General features: G+C 38.8%; 1 protein-coding gene across 1 annotated transcript in view; it reads right to left on the bottom strand.

Moving 5' to 3' along the window:
• The window catches only part of EPHA10 (EPH receptor A10), a 615889-nt gene that overhangs the window by 518478 nt on the left and 82128 nt on the right, over positions 1–15283 (bottom strand). Inside the window, exons 2-3 of the mRNA XM_075853250.1 lie at positions 9453–9517; positions 6027–6696 (exon numbers count right to left, since the gene is read on the bottom strand). Of these exons, the coding sequence (XP_075709365.1) occupies positions 6027–6696; positions 9453–9517 (735 nt within the window). The remainder of the gene's footprint in view (positions 1–6026; positions 6697–9452; positions 9518–15283) is intronic.

Below are 15283 nucleotides of genomic sequence, written 5' to 3'. Positions count from 1 at the left end.
CATTGAAATTAATGGGTGGCGAAAATTTACCATCCTATTCTAAGCTTTCTGTTGTATAAAAGTCGCAAAAGGGCCAATGTACACGGACTTCCCCTGATTGGGCTACCTCCCAACCTCCCCTTGAAAAATTAAATAAATAGAAAGAAAAAAGCATGCTCACCTCACCAATCCTCTTACTCTGCGCACAAGCTTCCTCAACATGCTGCGGCTTATACAAAGTTCTGACACTGGGCTGCATCAGAACGTTGTATGTGACGCACCACTGATGACGTTAAGTACTGCAACGCATATGAGACACTAGCGCTGACATCAGGACCATTGTATGAGCCGCAGCAGGCTGAGGGGAAAAGGAGGGGACACGAAGGGTAGAAGAGGAGCGGTAAGGTGAGTATAATTACTTTTTATTTTACAGTATGGCCAATGGGATGGGGGAAATGGATGGTGCACGGCCACAGTCGCTGTGCCAAAACTGTGGTGCATGGCCATGGTCGTTGCTTGCAACACATTTGTGGTGCATGGTCGACTGAAAGATGCAACACACTTATCAAGAGGCGTTCCTTATTTAGTTCCAGTTAGGGAGTTAGGGACTTGCAAGACTGGGGAGCCTTGTCGTGGATTGCGAGCTTGCGTCCTTTTGGCCAAAATCATTACTAATACCCCAGGTATTTTTCATGCTTACTTATATTTGCTTCTTTTGGACACAGCCGGGTCTTTGATGCTGGGAGAGTATGGTATGTTGTCATCTGGCATAGCAAGCAGGGTAGCCTGCTCTATGCATTATCAAGGCGTCACAAATAGGCTTTTACCTGGCTATATACATTGCGCCTCATGATTTACACACTATCCCTCCATGTTTCACACACTTGCACCCCCTTATTCATTTATTTTCATCTAGGCACTTTACCCATTACTACCCCCTATATTTCACTTATATTATTATCACTTACACATACACTATTCATTTATTATTTTTCACTACACATCCCATGCACCACACGCCACTCCCCTCAAGACTAATGGGAGTGGCTATTATTATTTAAAGCACCTGCTCACTCTCCTTCATCAGCGTTTCTGACCTGTCTGTGTCCATTTGTAAGTATGGCCTTTTTTCTGTGTTTTTGTGTTATGTCCCCTTGTTTTTATCTGTTTGTTCTTAATAAATGTGTTTCATCTGATTCAAACGTTCTTTATATTAAAACTGCCTTATGAAATACCAGTCTTAATAAATCTCCCCCTTCCTTAGTGTTTGGCATTGCTAAAGAAGTTCTCTGTCTAAACTGCTTTTTAGAAAAATCTGATTAATAATGCAAACTGAGTAATTCACTGCCTAAATACTACACCTTTCACAATGAGGTTGTCAAGCAACATATTACTATCAACTGGACTAATCCAAACTATTTAGTTCTTCAAAGTAAAGCTTTATTCAGCTGAGGACAGTAAGGGGGCAAAAAGGCTTGGCAGTGTGCAAACAACACTTTTCCTTATCTCAGTATCATAGTAATCAGATTTCAATTTTAAGACCAGAACACTTGATCATATTTTTGTAAGTATGGCCTCTCTCTGTGTTGTTTTTTTTTTTTTTAGTAAATATGTCCTTTGCTGTGATTTGTTTTAATGTAGGGAATGAAATGTTCTAGTGTAAGGATTTGCAAGACGATGAGGACCCTTGACGGGGGTTGCGAGCTTGCATATTTTGGCCAAAATATAAACTAATACCTCATCTTTATCATGGATATTTTTTTCAGGATGCAGCCGGGCCTTGTGAATGCTGGGGGAAAATAGTCTGTCAGCGCTTGTTGTGGTGCACTTGGTACGTGCTGGGCAGCCCGTCTGATCTAATACTATGGTCGTGACTAATAGACTGTATGCCAGCATGGTGCACTACACATAACCATGTGACTGGCACCCTATAGAAGTTTTCTCTGTGTGCAATGATAATACTATGCAGCCACCCCCCTCATGATAACAATATCATCAGTATGTTGCACCTAAGCACTCTTCCTCTGTGAAGCATTTGTGACTTGTCTGCATCCTGCTGGGAACTGGTATTTAAGTCTGACCTTGTATTAGTAAGTATGGCCTCATTCTGTGTTTTTTGGAGTAAATATGTCCTTCTTTGCTGTGAACATTTGATAATAGCACATACTATCAATACATTCCTCATGTCTCAGTATAGATTTTAATTTACGGTTTCAATTAATGTTGGAAAATTATAATTTAGTAATAATTAGTAAAGCAGCACACACAAATATTGAAAACCCCATTGACAAAAAACTTCTTGAACCCAGACCATGTTCCTATTCACCACATGCATATATAAAAGGATTTTTTCTGTAGGTTACAAAACTCTGCAGAAGCATTGACTTACAGTACTTGCTATAATGCTATGTATTGTTCTAAGAAGCATTGTATTTCCCTATGAGACTTCTTGAGTCAGGCAAGCTTAGATAACTGGTGAAATGTCTCCTCTTATTTCTCATGATTTTTGTTTTATTTTAAATATCAACAAAAGAACACAGACTTTTCATTATGTTTGGATCATGTAATAACACCATTTATTTTCAAATGTAAAAAAAATAAAGACACATTTTATACACAGAAAAAATGTTTTCTTTTATCAGTCTGCTTAAGCTCATTGTGTGAGAATTGGTAACTAAAATTACAATTGCAACATTGGCTGGTTTTATGATGTAGGGTTATGACCATAGCTGGGAACCTTCTAAAAAAAAAGTTTCTATCATATAAATACTTGCTATCATATACATATTGTTGACATTGCAGAGCTGAATTTTTCATTGCATTCATTTATTCTTTCCCAGTGATAGCTGTTTGACTTAAGATATCACATTGCAATGAGACAGCAAACATTTGAACTATGGATAGAATTTACTTTTCAGTATGATAGATAAACAGTATCCCCCCCAAAAAAATATAAAAAATAAATAATAATAATAATAAATTTGTACATTGGACTCTTGTCTACATGACCCCAAAAGCTATTGGCCCCATGTAAAAAATAGTACAGTCAAAAAGTGGAGATGGTATCCATAGCAATCAAGATTTCATTTTCCGGTATGATACACTATTTTCCGATAGGATAAAATAAATTGAATATCTAGATATTATTAATTATTATATGCAACAGATCAACATTTTTTTTAGAGCTTTTTATAGATAAGGACCTATAATGTAACTTTGATACCGCCAAAAGACTCCTGGCCAGACTCTGAGAGTTCCCAGGTAGGGTCATAACAGAATGAGTTACTTGTGTTAAAAAAGGCAAATTAACAAATACTTGACAAACATTTCTGTCAGAGGTTCTCTGAAAATCTGATTGCAACTGAGGTAGAGTCAACTAACAACAGGACTGAGTTCATAATCAATGGTCAACATAAATCTGAAAAAACGACTTTACATTTTTTATTCACTACAGGAAAGCATTTCATACCTATGTATTTTACTAGAGGTAATTAATACATATTGCTTACATTGATTGATTGCAACACTAGAAAAATCACATAAAATACATTCCAAATTCTAAAGTCTATGTACATTGCTACTAATAGTAAGGTCAAGTTACTCATGTTGTCACCAGCTATTTTTTCATTACTATTGAAACATCATATGCATTTTCATAATATATATTAATGTAGAGCTTCACCTTAGAACCACTTTAAATAAATTATGTGGGAGCTGCCAAATCCATAATATAAGGTTATAATAAAAAATGTTACCTGGGGAACATACCAACAATAAAGAGAATATCTGGCCTTCAACTTTTTTTTTTTCCTATTTATATAGGTTTAACATTCTGTACTGATTAATTTCTTAAAGGGGTTATCCAACAAGAAAAACATCTTCAGCATTAATTTTATTACATAAAAATACAGCAATTACTAATTTAGTTGTGAAACATGCGTGGATCTGATGTTCCACTGCTCAGTCACGTGTTACAGGAAGTTGTGTTGTTTCTCCCCGTTCTGTGATATATTGACTCAGCGCCATGTGACTGAAGGCTGTCTCCCTCTTCTGTTTGTGTTGGCCTGTCACCGAACACATGACCGCAAGGGGCTTATACAGAGTAAGATTGCCAGCGCCTTGAGGTCACGAGATTGATGACATGCCACCACTAACAGAAGGGGGAGGCAAGGGGCTGGCCTCAGGCAAGTTATAGAACAGAGTGCTAGTGCCAGCCCCTTGCGGTCTTGTGTGTGAAAGATGTTCACAGTGGAAAGCAGAGGATGGCGAGATATGTCATTTTTCAGCGCGTGCCAAAACTGCAACTCACGTCTCAAAACCGGAAGTCAAAAAGTGGGTTTGCAGCGATATTGGTGGTTTGTGAGTACCACAAAAATTGACCTTTTGCAATAAGAATTGCTAGTATGCATGTGGGAAAGTGTATAAAATGTGTTTGGTTACTTTTTTTTCATGTTGCACTGCTGGATAACCCCTTTAATATATCTTTATAGCGTTTAAGTTCTGTTTTTCTGATACAAAGCTCCATGTCTCCTACAATTCAAGTCCCCTGCATAGACAAAGGGGGAAATTATGAACAGGTTTATGCATAAAAATATTAAAAAAATTGGGTGCATGCCCGTTTTACGCAAACATTTACTAATCTACTATTATTTACGCCGGAAGTTTGTGGTGCACCAACAGCCCAAGATGTGAATCATTTATTAAGAGGCGTTTGCTTCTTAATAAATTTGTAGCATCTTACTCCTGTGGGCTTCTGTCTAAGACTGGCGTATGAAATGCCAGTCTTAAAAAAAATCTGGGCCATAGAGTTAAAAGATAAAATTCTGTCTACCTGCCGTCACCCCTTAGAGGAAGCTTAGAGACTTCCTGTATACTGTTTATACATTGAAGTAAATAATAAAACAGTATGCAGTAAGCTCTTAAACTCCCTCTAGGAGATTTACAAAGCATCAACTGCTTAAAAGATAGATTAAGAAATGAATCAGTACAGAATGTGGGATCTAATCATTATACAGTGTGAAAAGGTTGACATTTACATTAAGAGCTATAGAGAACTAAAAGTTCTCAACTCGTACCGGTTGAAGAGGGTGCTTTCATTTACAACATCATAGTATTGAATTTCTTTTTAAGCAATTTCCCAATATTTTCTTAAAAGGCTCTGAGATGGATACTTACATTAGGCATATCATAATAGCATCTACTAGCTGCCTGATCTATTATCGTCTATCTTAGAACTTTAGTTCCTAAAAAACACGGAATCCTAACATCTTTCAGAAATGTATGATATGAGGTATTACTGGCACGAACATACCCTCCAATCAACTATTAAACAAGGGAGAAACATTCTACTGCTGATTGGGCCAATACTGGCACTTCACCTACCTGACCTGCAGACTACTTGGCACGACACAATGAGAAGGGGCACATTTTGTTTTCTAATCTTAAAGGCTGTATGGCTAAATTGTCTCAGATGCGTAAAAGAAAAGTGTATAGCAGTTTACAAAATAAGGCGATACTACTAGAAAGCAACAGTCCAATATGTATAGAAAAGGCATAACTACCAATTAGGGAAGAGGTAGTTTAACAGCGGGTGCTTAAGCTAACAGCATTTTCCATCCAGCCTTGCAGAATGCATTTTAATTGTCCAACATAATAAGGCAGTCATTGTCAGTTTATTTGTAATAATGTTACTATGGTAATACTAGATTTAGCTACAAAGCACAGTAGATATATATTGGTATGTGCTTAGTGAGATGAGAATATTCTACAGAACAAAATGCCCCTGTTTGTATGCCCTATCATAGCTGCCTCTAAGTGATGTTAATGTAGATATAATGATATAAAGGATTATTAATCGCCACAGCTATACAGAGCAGATGTATTCTGTAGTAAATAATCACTTTTACAAGCTAATTTAACTTTATAGGCTATAAATCAACTACCAAAGTTTAACATTCACTTGCAATTTGTCTCTCGTAATAGAATCACATTTAACACGATTAAGTATTAATCAAGCAAATCTATAGAGACTGTAAACTGAGTTTTACCTGTACAGCTACCTTCCTTTTCTTCAAAGCCAGCACTACAAGTACATTTTCCAATAGGGACCAGCCATTCCCCCTCTGCACTGCAATGCATCCTGGGTGGGTTATCCAAGTCTACTTCAGAGTTATTCACGCAAGTCCCCCTAACTTCCACTAGAGTCGAGAACGCTGCCTCTGCCACTGTGTCCGGAAAGATTGCAAGGTTTTGCACTGTAGAGAGGCACTTTTTATAATAGACACGCACAGAGACCAGGGCAACACAGGCCCCGACATCTTGAAATCCCAAATGGAAGCCTCTCTTGTTAATATGTCCAATCTCTCTGACTTCCGTATTCAATTTCATTTTGCGTTCTCCTAGATCCCCTTGAGTAAAGCTCTCGTCAGCAGCTATGGTATCAATTTTAACATGCTTGCTCTCCTTGATGTTTTTCCCCAGATCATAATCAGATTCAATGTAATAAAGATTAAATGTCTCCTTGCAAGTCCCAACTACTCCAGGAATGCTGTTACAGTCCCTTAGAGTGAACTTCAGTTCAATAAAGATCCTTTGTCCATTACGTCTTAAGATCCAGCCGGTCTGCAGCCAGTTGTTCTGATTCGGCTCCATTACGTTACATACTTGATAAGTACGAATGGGCTTGTAATTCTCATCAACACCGCTAATTTCTTCCCACTAAGGTGAAAATAACAGAAAAGACGAATAGACAATGTGTTAATTGTATTTTTATAATTTCTTATTCTTGCACAAAATAACCTTATATATAAATAATAATTTAGCATAGGTCTATAAGAGTCCAAGTTCCGTAAGAATTATTATCTAACTTTACTAGATCTTAGTGAAATCATTTACAGTACATCATCCGTTAACAGTACGAAACACTGATGACTCATAAGGTCATTATCGGAAGCATAAATTATGAGCTAGCGTTCTAAGGATTAGCATTTCATTAAAAGAACACTGTAAGGGCGAGTCTTCATTTCTGCTTAAATGACTAATAAAGCAAAGACTGCATGACAAATACCATAACATTTTACTCTTTTAATGGAAAAGGCTGAAAGTACCAAAATAAATAAAATAGTGCAATGCCCTAGCCGGATTTCTTGATGTCTGGAGATTTGCTCCTCTCTTTATTAACTATTTACAATGAACCTATTTGCAATGGACTGTGCATACACTGTAGCAAATCTCAATTGTTTCTTATGATGCCTGTAGGTCAACCTTGTTTTTTAACTTTTAAAGGGCTTGTCTCATCACAGACAACCTCTTTCATATAGGACCTGTGGGTCTGGCTCTTGACACCTTCAGAAAACCGATTTCTCTGGGGGAAGTAATATTACATGGCGACTATACATATATGTGGATAGTTAGAGTTCACCAGTGCGGGAGTCGTTCTTACAGAAAATATCTCTGTTCTGGCTCATACAGGGGGTTTCTGAGCATGGGACCCCTCTCTGTAACATCCATATTCACTATTAGGGGATATGGACAGGGGTTGTCTACATCTGACAATCCCTGTAATGAAATAATGTATTGTTGAGTAAAAATGAAATTCTAAATTCTTCATAGACATCTCATCTACATTATTTGTAACTTGTCCAGCTATAAATCACACTTTAAAATAGCCACCTACTATAAGGCCAATAATCCTTCCCATAATAAAATGCTGTTCATGCTGATCCTGTCCCTATCCAGTTTCTTCTAAAATGTACTCTCTAGAGAATGCCTCCTACTGAACTTTATGTATACCCTGGAGGCATCTCAAAGTATTTGTCATAACCTTCTGTCTGCTTAGACTATAAAAAGAAGCTTATCCTGAGAGGAAGAGATTCAAGAGCAGCTCAGGTTCATCCAGGTTAATGGTGACAAGTACAAGCAGAGCTATACGCATTGACTGAGCTCAGTGCAACCAGGATTTTTAACTCTACACATTTTGAGTTATGTTTTAAGGTAGAGGGTTACCTGCTCCTTCTATGATATTAGGTGCATTACCACCTTTTAAAATGTTCCATTTAACTACACTATTAAACATGATGCAGTTGTGTATATTGCTCTACATAAAATACTCCAAAAATATAATGCAAAAAATAAATCTGGAAAAAAAATGTATCTGTTCCTGGTAGATCGCATCGAATTACTTCAGTCTGAGGTATAATGGTCCAAAAAACCCCAAAGAATACTCATAGAAATAGTACCATGTTCAGGAATGTTCACGTTCCAAAAGTCCAACTGAAATACCTACTGAGTGACATTAATAAGTATGCTCTGATCCTAGTTAATAAGATTTTGTTTTGAGTGAATTGAAGAGTACTTAGTCTTTCAGGTGACTCAGAATAAACTGTCTTATGTGTGTACATAAGGAATAACACTATTTATGGCCATTATATAACTTGTATTATACATTTTTTAGCAGTTTCTATCTAGGAAGCTTCAGGAACTCTGTCTGTCTCTCTCCTCTCTCCTCCCTCTCTCTCTGCTCCTGCTCCTTCCTGCCCTCCTCTCTCCACAGACGTCTATGGGCACCTGTAACCTAAACCCTCAGTGAGTTGTCGGAAAAATTTGATTGAGTAAAACAGTTAAAAGGGGGGTGGAGCCTGACAAGTGAGATATAACAAAGTTTCTTATATTCGCTTACACTATTGATTTTTGCAGTTTGTTGAAAACTTAGTGTACATTTCAGTTTATTTTTTGCACCTGAAGAATAAAAAAAAACTTAATATTTTAACCTCCTTCCAATTTTAAAGTTAATGGAGTTTTATGAGATTATAAAATAGGGTCTTCCTTTGTTCCAGAACCATCTCTTCTTTAGGGCTTATTCTCGGCCCTTTTTCGGCAGAATGGCTTCAAACATCTGCCTATTGATTTCAATGGGAAAAACTGTGTTCTGTTCCTACGAGGCATTTTTTTATGCGGCCTTTTTTTAAAACGGCCGTGTAAAAAAATGCCCCGTCGGTACAGAACGCCCGTGAAAAAGAAGTGCATGTCACTTCTTGAGCCATTTTTTGAGCCGTTTTTCATTGACTCTATAGAAAACAGCTCCAAAAACAGCAGTAGAAAACGGCGCAAAAAAATGCGAGTTGCTAAAAAAAACTTCTGAAAATCAGGACCTGTTTTCCCTTTAAAACCGCTCCGTATTTTCAGACATTTTTTAGTAAGCGTGTGAACATACCCTTAAGTGAATGGAGCTGAACTGCAATATCAAACTTCACCCGTGGATAAGAGTAGCACTGTTACTGGAAAGAAATCAGACATCTCAAACATCCTCTTTAATATATTTTTGTTTTGAGATTTTAGATGTTTAACTGTTTTAAACAATTTACTAAACAATTTACTAAACCCCGTTAAACCTTATTTGTGAAAGTCAGTATACTGTCAACTCCAATTTTGATAGAACATCAATCTGCATTGTATACTATTAAAAAGACACTTACTCCATTGGATGGATGTGAAGTCCAGCCCAGCTCTGCCTGCGATTCCTTGGAATCCAACAGAATAACTGAAATAAAACATATTGGGAGAGATGATATCTTGTAAAACATCTTTCACTACATATTATAAAAGAAACAGACATTTCAGATTGTGAATTTGAAATAATGGAAAATATATTAATGATTGTGTCCTGTAGCAATAAATTAATCCTTAATACTTTCATGAAAAAAAAAAAGTTACACTGTGTGCAAGCATTGCAAGAGTACAAGCTCAGATAAGAGATAGGAAGGCAGAATTGACTATAAAACTAATAAAAATTACAGCTTTTCATTGGATACAACTCTGCAGTGTTTGCAAATGTTCATGCGCTGAGCAGTGGCAGTTATTGATGACTGAGATAGTAGTATAATATAAAAAAAGACATAAACTACTTACAACCCTTTGAGTAGGAGAATAGACAACACGTACTTACTGTACATATATTGCAAATGATTACTATACATATGTTCAGAATTTTATAACTCTCACAGCTATAGAGAGGTAAAAGTGTCCGCAATCACACTGAGTATTTTTGTATTACCTTCCTCTGAGCTAGCTAGTTAGTTATATTAGAGGTTAAACTTGTTACTTTTTTTAGTTTTAGTACTTTTGTTTCGTTTTTGTGTAGCAGCTGCATTGACTGCTTTGGTTATAGTCCTGCCCATATATGTATCTTTAGATTAGGTAGGAATGCCTAATATATACTGAAATATAGCATCAATGTGAACCTTTAACTAAGGTTGAATATTGTACAGTAAATATAATGTCCAGAACAAGGCTTTGAACAGTAAGTTGTACAATAATGTTCAATTGTATTCTACCTGCTGCTACGTATATAACATCTCAATGTGCGATCTTACCCTATACTTTTATCTTTTCTGTAGCAGACACTAAAATTCAAATCTGAATTCAAATTTGAAAGTAAAATCACTTCCAGGAAGTTCTATTACAGTGAGTGCAGTGCTCCGTATAGAATGTGTGTTATCTAACAAAGAAATTATTAGCCATAAAATATTCTAAACACTACTTCCAAGATTGCAGGCTATTTTGCACCTCACTGCTTACAAATGACACTTCACTGAGCATACCTCTTTTACTGTTCTGAATTCATATTCTCCCTATCTCAGAGATTATACACAAAAAAAGGAAATACAACATCTTCTTTTATTGCACTAATGAGATATGGATTGTTTGCTTAGCTCCCGTCTTGCTATGCCTCATCTTGACAGAAGAACCATGTAAGTTCTAAGTAAGCAATAAAGCAGGAGGAATGCTCCCTGTGTGCACAGGATGGTTTCAGTCAATGCATCTGTAGGAGAAAAAGGCTTTCAGAGGATACACAATTTCATCCATTATTAAGATAGGCTCTATGTCTGCTGCAAAAGACTAATAAGCAGAGTGTACTGTATTACATAAAATCCATAATATTGTAGGCCAGGACCTATCTCATTCTCGAGTTTGAAGCTCAGAGGTAAACAGAACATTTTAAACTTATTTCTAGTACGCTACACTGAGTGGAAAAATGGAATAACCTCTTATGTAAGCATAGTAATCTGCTAAGAGAAAAAATTTAAAAAATAAAGACGTATATATACATATATAATAAAACAAACAAATGGCAGCGCTGTAGTCAATGTCAGCAAAAAAATCATGTAGACTTTGTTCACTCAATTCATCATCTAATCATTTTTTTTGCATACTTTTTGGGATGTTGAGTTGGGATCCATAGGTCAGCACCTGGATTTCCACCTGCTTTCTTTGCATGGGGTATATATACATTCCTCAACATTGAAATTGCAACACCAAGAAGGGCAAGCTGTATGGTTATGAAAATCGAGGAAGTAGCAGGTGTCTCTAAGATCTGCAAATTATCAAATTTTCAAGCACCCAGCTCCAGTCTGTGGCATGTGGGAGGGGAATAAAAGCCAGATTTAAAGCAAAGTTTTATGGCCACCTGAAACCTCAAAAATGGGATCAAGTGGTGTGGGATGATTGTGTGATGCCTACTGTTCGTTGACGTTCCAGTTATCGACAATTTTCAAAAACTGGGAGGGACAGAGTCTTTGAACTGAAAGACCTTGGTTTACCACTATGGAAAATCGCTACGTGTCTAGGCTGAGATGTCAGCACTGTTCAACGTTGCTTGCACCGGAGACTAACAACGAATGGGAATGACAGCAAGAGGAGCACTGAGGCAAATCTCTGCACGGACGGATCATCTGATTGGAAGAATGTTGCATAGTGATCCATCATGTACTGCAAGTGAAATTGGACGTCACATCCCAAGCCTAGGGTGGCAACCAGTGTCAACACAAACCATCAGAAGGCGTTTGCACGACATTTGGCTTTGAGCCAAACATCCAGCTGCAGGTGTTCTATTGGCCACACACCACCTTTCCCAATGGCTATCATGGTGCACATTAAGACGGCAATGGAGGATGGAATGGAGGTCTATCCTCTTCAGTGATGAGACACGCTTTTGTCTCAGATGCAATGATAGCCAGAGATTGGTCTGGAGACCACGTGGGCAACACCATGAAGAGTCCTTCACATGGGAACATTACACCGGTCCTACTCCCAGGAATATGGTATGAGGTGATATAATGTATGGTAGCTGGCAGGGGCGTAACTAGGAAAGACTGGGCCCCATAGCAAACTTTTGACTGGGGCCCCCCCCTCCCCTGGGTGTCACACAACCCCCCCCTTGTAGATAGTGCCTTTTTTACAGCCCCCCCTGTAGATAACGCCATACAGCCCCCCCTCTGTAGATAGCTCCATACATCCCCCTGTAGAGAACGCCATACAGCCCCCCTGTAGATAACGCCATACATCCCCCCTGCAGATAACGCCATACAGCCCACCTGTAGAGAACGCCATACAGCCCCCCCTGTAGAGAACGCCATACAGCCCCCCCCCCTGTAGAGAACGCCATACAGCTCCCCCCTGTAGAGAACGACATACAGCCTCCCCCCTGTAGAGAACGCCATACAGCTCCCCCCCCCTGTAGGGAATGCCATACAGCCACCCCCCCTGTAGGGAACGCCATACAGCGTTCCCCCCCTGTAGGGAACGCCATACAGCGTCCCCCCTCCCAAAAAAATGCGACCTACAGTGTGTCCTACAAAATACATGTATCCCCTCTCCACAGGATAGGGGATACATGAGTGATCGCTGGCAGCGATAGGGAGAACGGGGGACTGAAAGTCCCCTGAACTTCTCCATGACAAACCTCTGACTTCCGGCGTCTGCGCAGCTCAATAAAAATGAAAGGAGCGCTGGTCACGCATGCGCACAAGCACGACCGGCGCTCCATTCATTTCTACGGAGCTGCCGACACAGACCCCGGAAGTCCGAGGTTTGTGATGGAGAACTTCATTGGACTTTCAGTCCCGCGTTCTCCCTATCAATGCCAGCGATCACACATGTATCCCCTGTCCTGTGGAGATCCTGTGGAGAGGGGATACATGTCCTGTGGAGAGGGGATACATGTCTTTTGCTCTATTTTGCGCCTTCAGGACCAGACACCGTTTAGCCATTTTTAGCACGTGTTAGTTAAATGGCTATAACTTTTTTATTTGTTGGGCTAACGACGTGATTTTTGCGACGTTTTTTTCCGTAGACAATGCCGGTTTCATTTTTATATCGTTTTTATACACACCTTTTTTGCTATTTTAGAATTTTTATTCATAAAGTTTGAAAATAATAGTAAAAAAATAAGCTTTTTTACATTTCAGCTATTTTTTTTTGGTAATAACATAGTTTTACCCTAAAATAGACCTTTTATTTGTGATCGTCATTGTCTACCGTAAATTTTTATATATTACATGTCTATATTAGGGTAATTGGGTCAGCGCTAGCGTTACAACAATGATTGGCGAGGGAAATTTTTTTTTTGGGGTGAGTATTTTATGTGTATTTATTATTTAAATTTTTTTTGCACTTTACTTTATTATTTTTTTATTACTATGGTCTGTCCCCCAAAGGTCAAAGAAGACCTTTGGGGAACTTTATATATTTTTTTTCTTTCTTTTACACCATGTTTTTCCACTGTAACTGGAGCTGCAGAGCAGCCCCAGTTACAGGGGAAATCAGCCCTCTCATAGTGACGATTGTCACTAATACGGCTGTGCTGGGTCTAGTAAGACCCAGCAGCAGCCTGCCACTAATGGCACCCGGTGCGCATGTGACCAGTCACATGATCACCGGGAGGAATAGAGACAGCGCCGCTGCTGCTGCCTCTATTCCTGTACACAGCGCGCATTCAGCGCTGTGTACAAGTGATCAGAGAAGACAGAAGCAGCGAAAGCTGCTTCTATCCTCTCCTCAGGGTCCCCGGCAGTCACTGACAGCCGGAGACCCGACATTCAGCTGCCCGATCGCGCGGGCAGCAAGTTAAAACCCGAGCCGTAGAAAGTCTATTGCTCGGGTTTTAAAAATACAGCCAGCGGTCAGGAACCAGTTAACGGCAGAGCGGGGAGATACCTCCCTGCTCTGCCGTAGTGTTCAGTGGCGTCCCGCTGTAGCAGCCATAGCGGCTGCTAGCGGAGCCTCCGGCCATGGTGGGGGCCCGTGCCGGCGGGCGACACGGGCCCCCTCATGCCGCGGGCCCCGTAGCAGCCGCTACTGCTGCTACGGCGGTAGTTACGCCACTGGTAGCTGGATTCTTTTAGACTAGAATTTTAGGTACAATAACAGCTCGGCGTTACATTGATTTGGTTGTGAAACCAGTGGTACGGCCATTTCTCCAAAGTGTCCCAGAAGCCGTTTTTAAACAGGACAATGCTAGGCCGCATGTTGTCCATGCTACTATGAGTAACCTGCATGGCCTTAACGTGCTACCATGCCCTGCAGCATCTCCAGACTCGTCTCCCATCGAGCACATCTGGGACGTCATTGGTCAGCAATTGCAAAGGGAGCTGCCAGTAGCCAATCTTGATGATTTGTGTGCCCAAGTTCATTACTCAGACAACAATTAATAACCTCATTGATAGCATTTCTACACTCATACTTGATACTGAATAAATCAAGATGTTTGGAATATTTTGTTTCCATTTCTTTTATCATTTTTCATATCATTAACATGTCTATAGATCCTGGGATTTCCACAATTCCAAAACTTTTCCTTCTTGGTGTTGCCATTAAATAAATCAAAATGTTTGGAACGTTTTGTTTCCATTTTTTTTGTATAATTTTTTATATCATTAACATATCTATTGATTCTGGGATTTCCACAATTCCAAAACTTTTCCTTCTTAGTATTGCAATTTCAATGTTGTAACCGATATTGTCAATAAGGGTGAGTGAATAAATTAAGCTGTTTCTCGGATTTGCCTGCTTTGATAATATTCTGGTTCATAGAATACAATACATTTCACTAAATATTCTCATAAATTCACCATAAACGAGCTTCAAACCTGGGATATGGATCTTAATGACCGCCAAATATGGCAAATATCAGTAAATCTAATATATATATATATATATATATATATATATATATATATATATATATATACAAAAATAGAATCCAGCAGTACAGGCTTGAATGAAAGGGGGTGCAAGCCTTAGGGAACTGACCACTGTCCCTCTAGACAAAAAGCAGTAAATAAGCAGCACTCACAAAGGATTATAGTGAAAAAATGTTCAGAGTACACTACAAATGTTCAAAGTGATTTCTTTTTTTTATATATATGTGTGTGTGTGTGTGTGTGTGTGTGTGTGTGTGTGTGTGTGTGTGTGTGTGTGTGTGTGAACTTATAAGATTTATTTTTTTATACGTTTCCTTGTCTAACTT

The sequence above is a fragment of the Rhinoderma darwinii genome, chromosome 2, assembly GCF_050947455.1.
Source record: "Rhinoderma darwinii isolate aRhiDar2 chromosome 2, aRhiDar2.hap1, whole genome shotgun sequence".
In the NCBI taxonomy this organism is placed as follows: Eukaryota; Metazoa; Chordata; class Amphibia; order Anura; family Rhinodermatidae; genus Rhinoderma; species Rhinoderma darwinii.
Note: the sequence above shows the minus strand (reverse complement) of the source record. Positions and strands in the feature narration are given on the sequence as shown.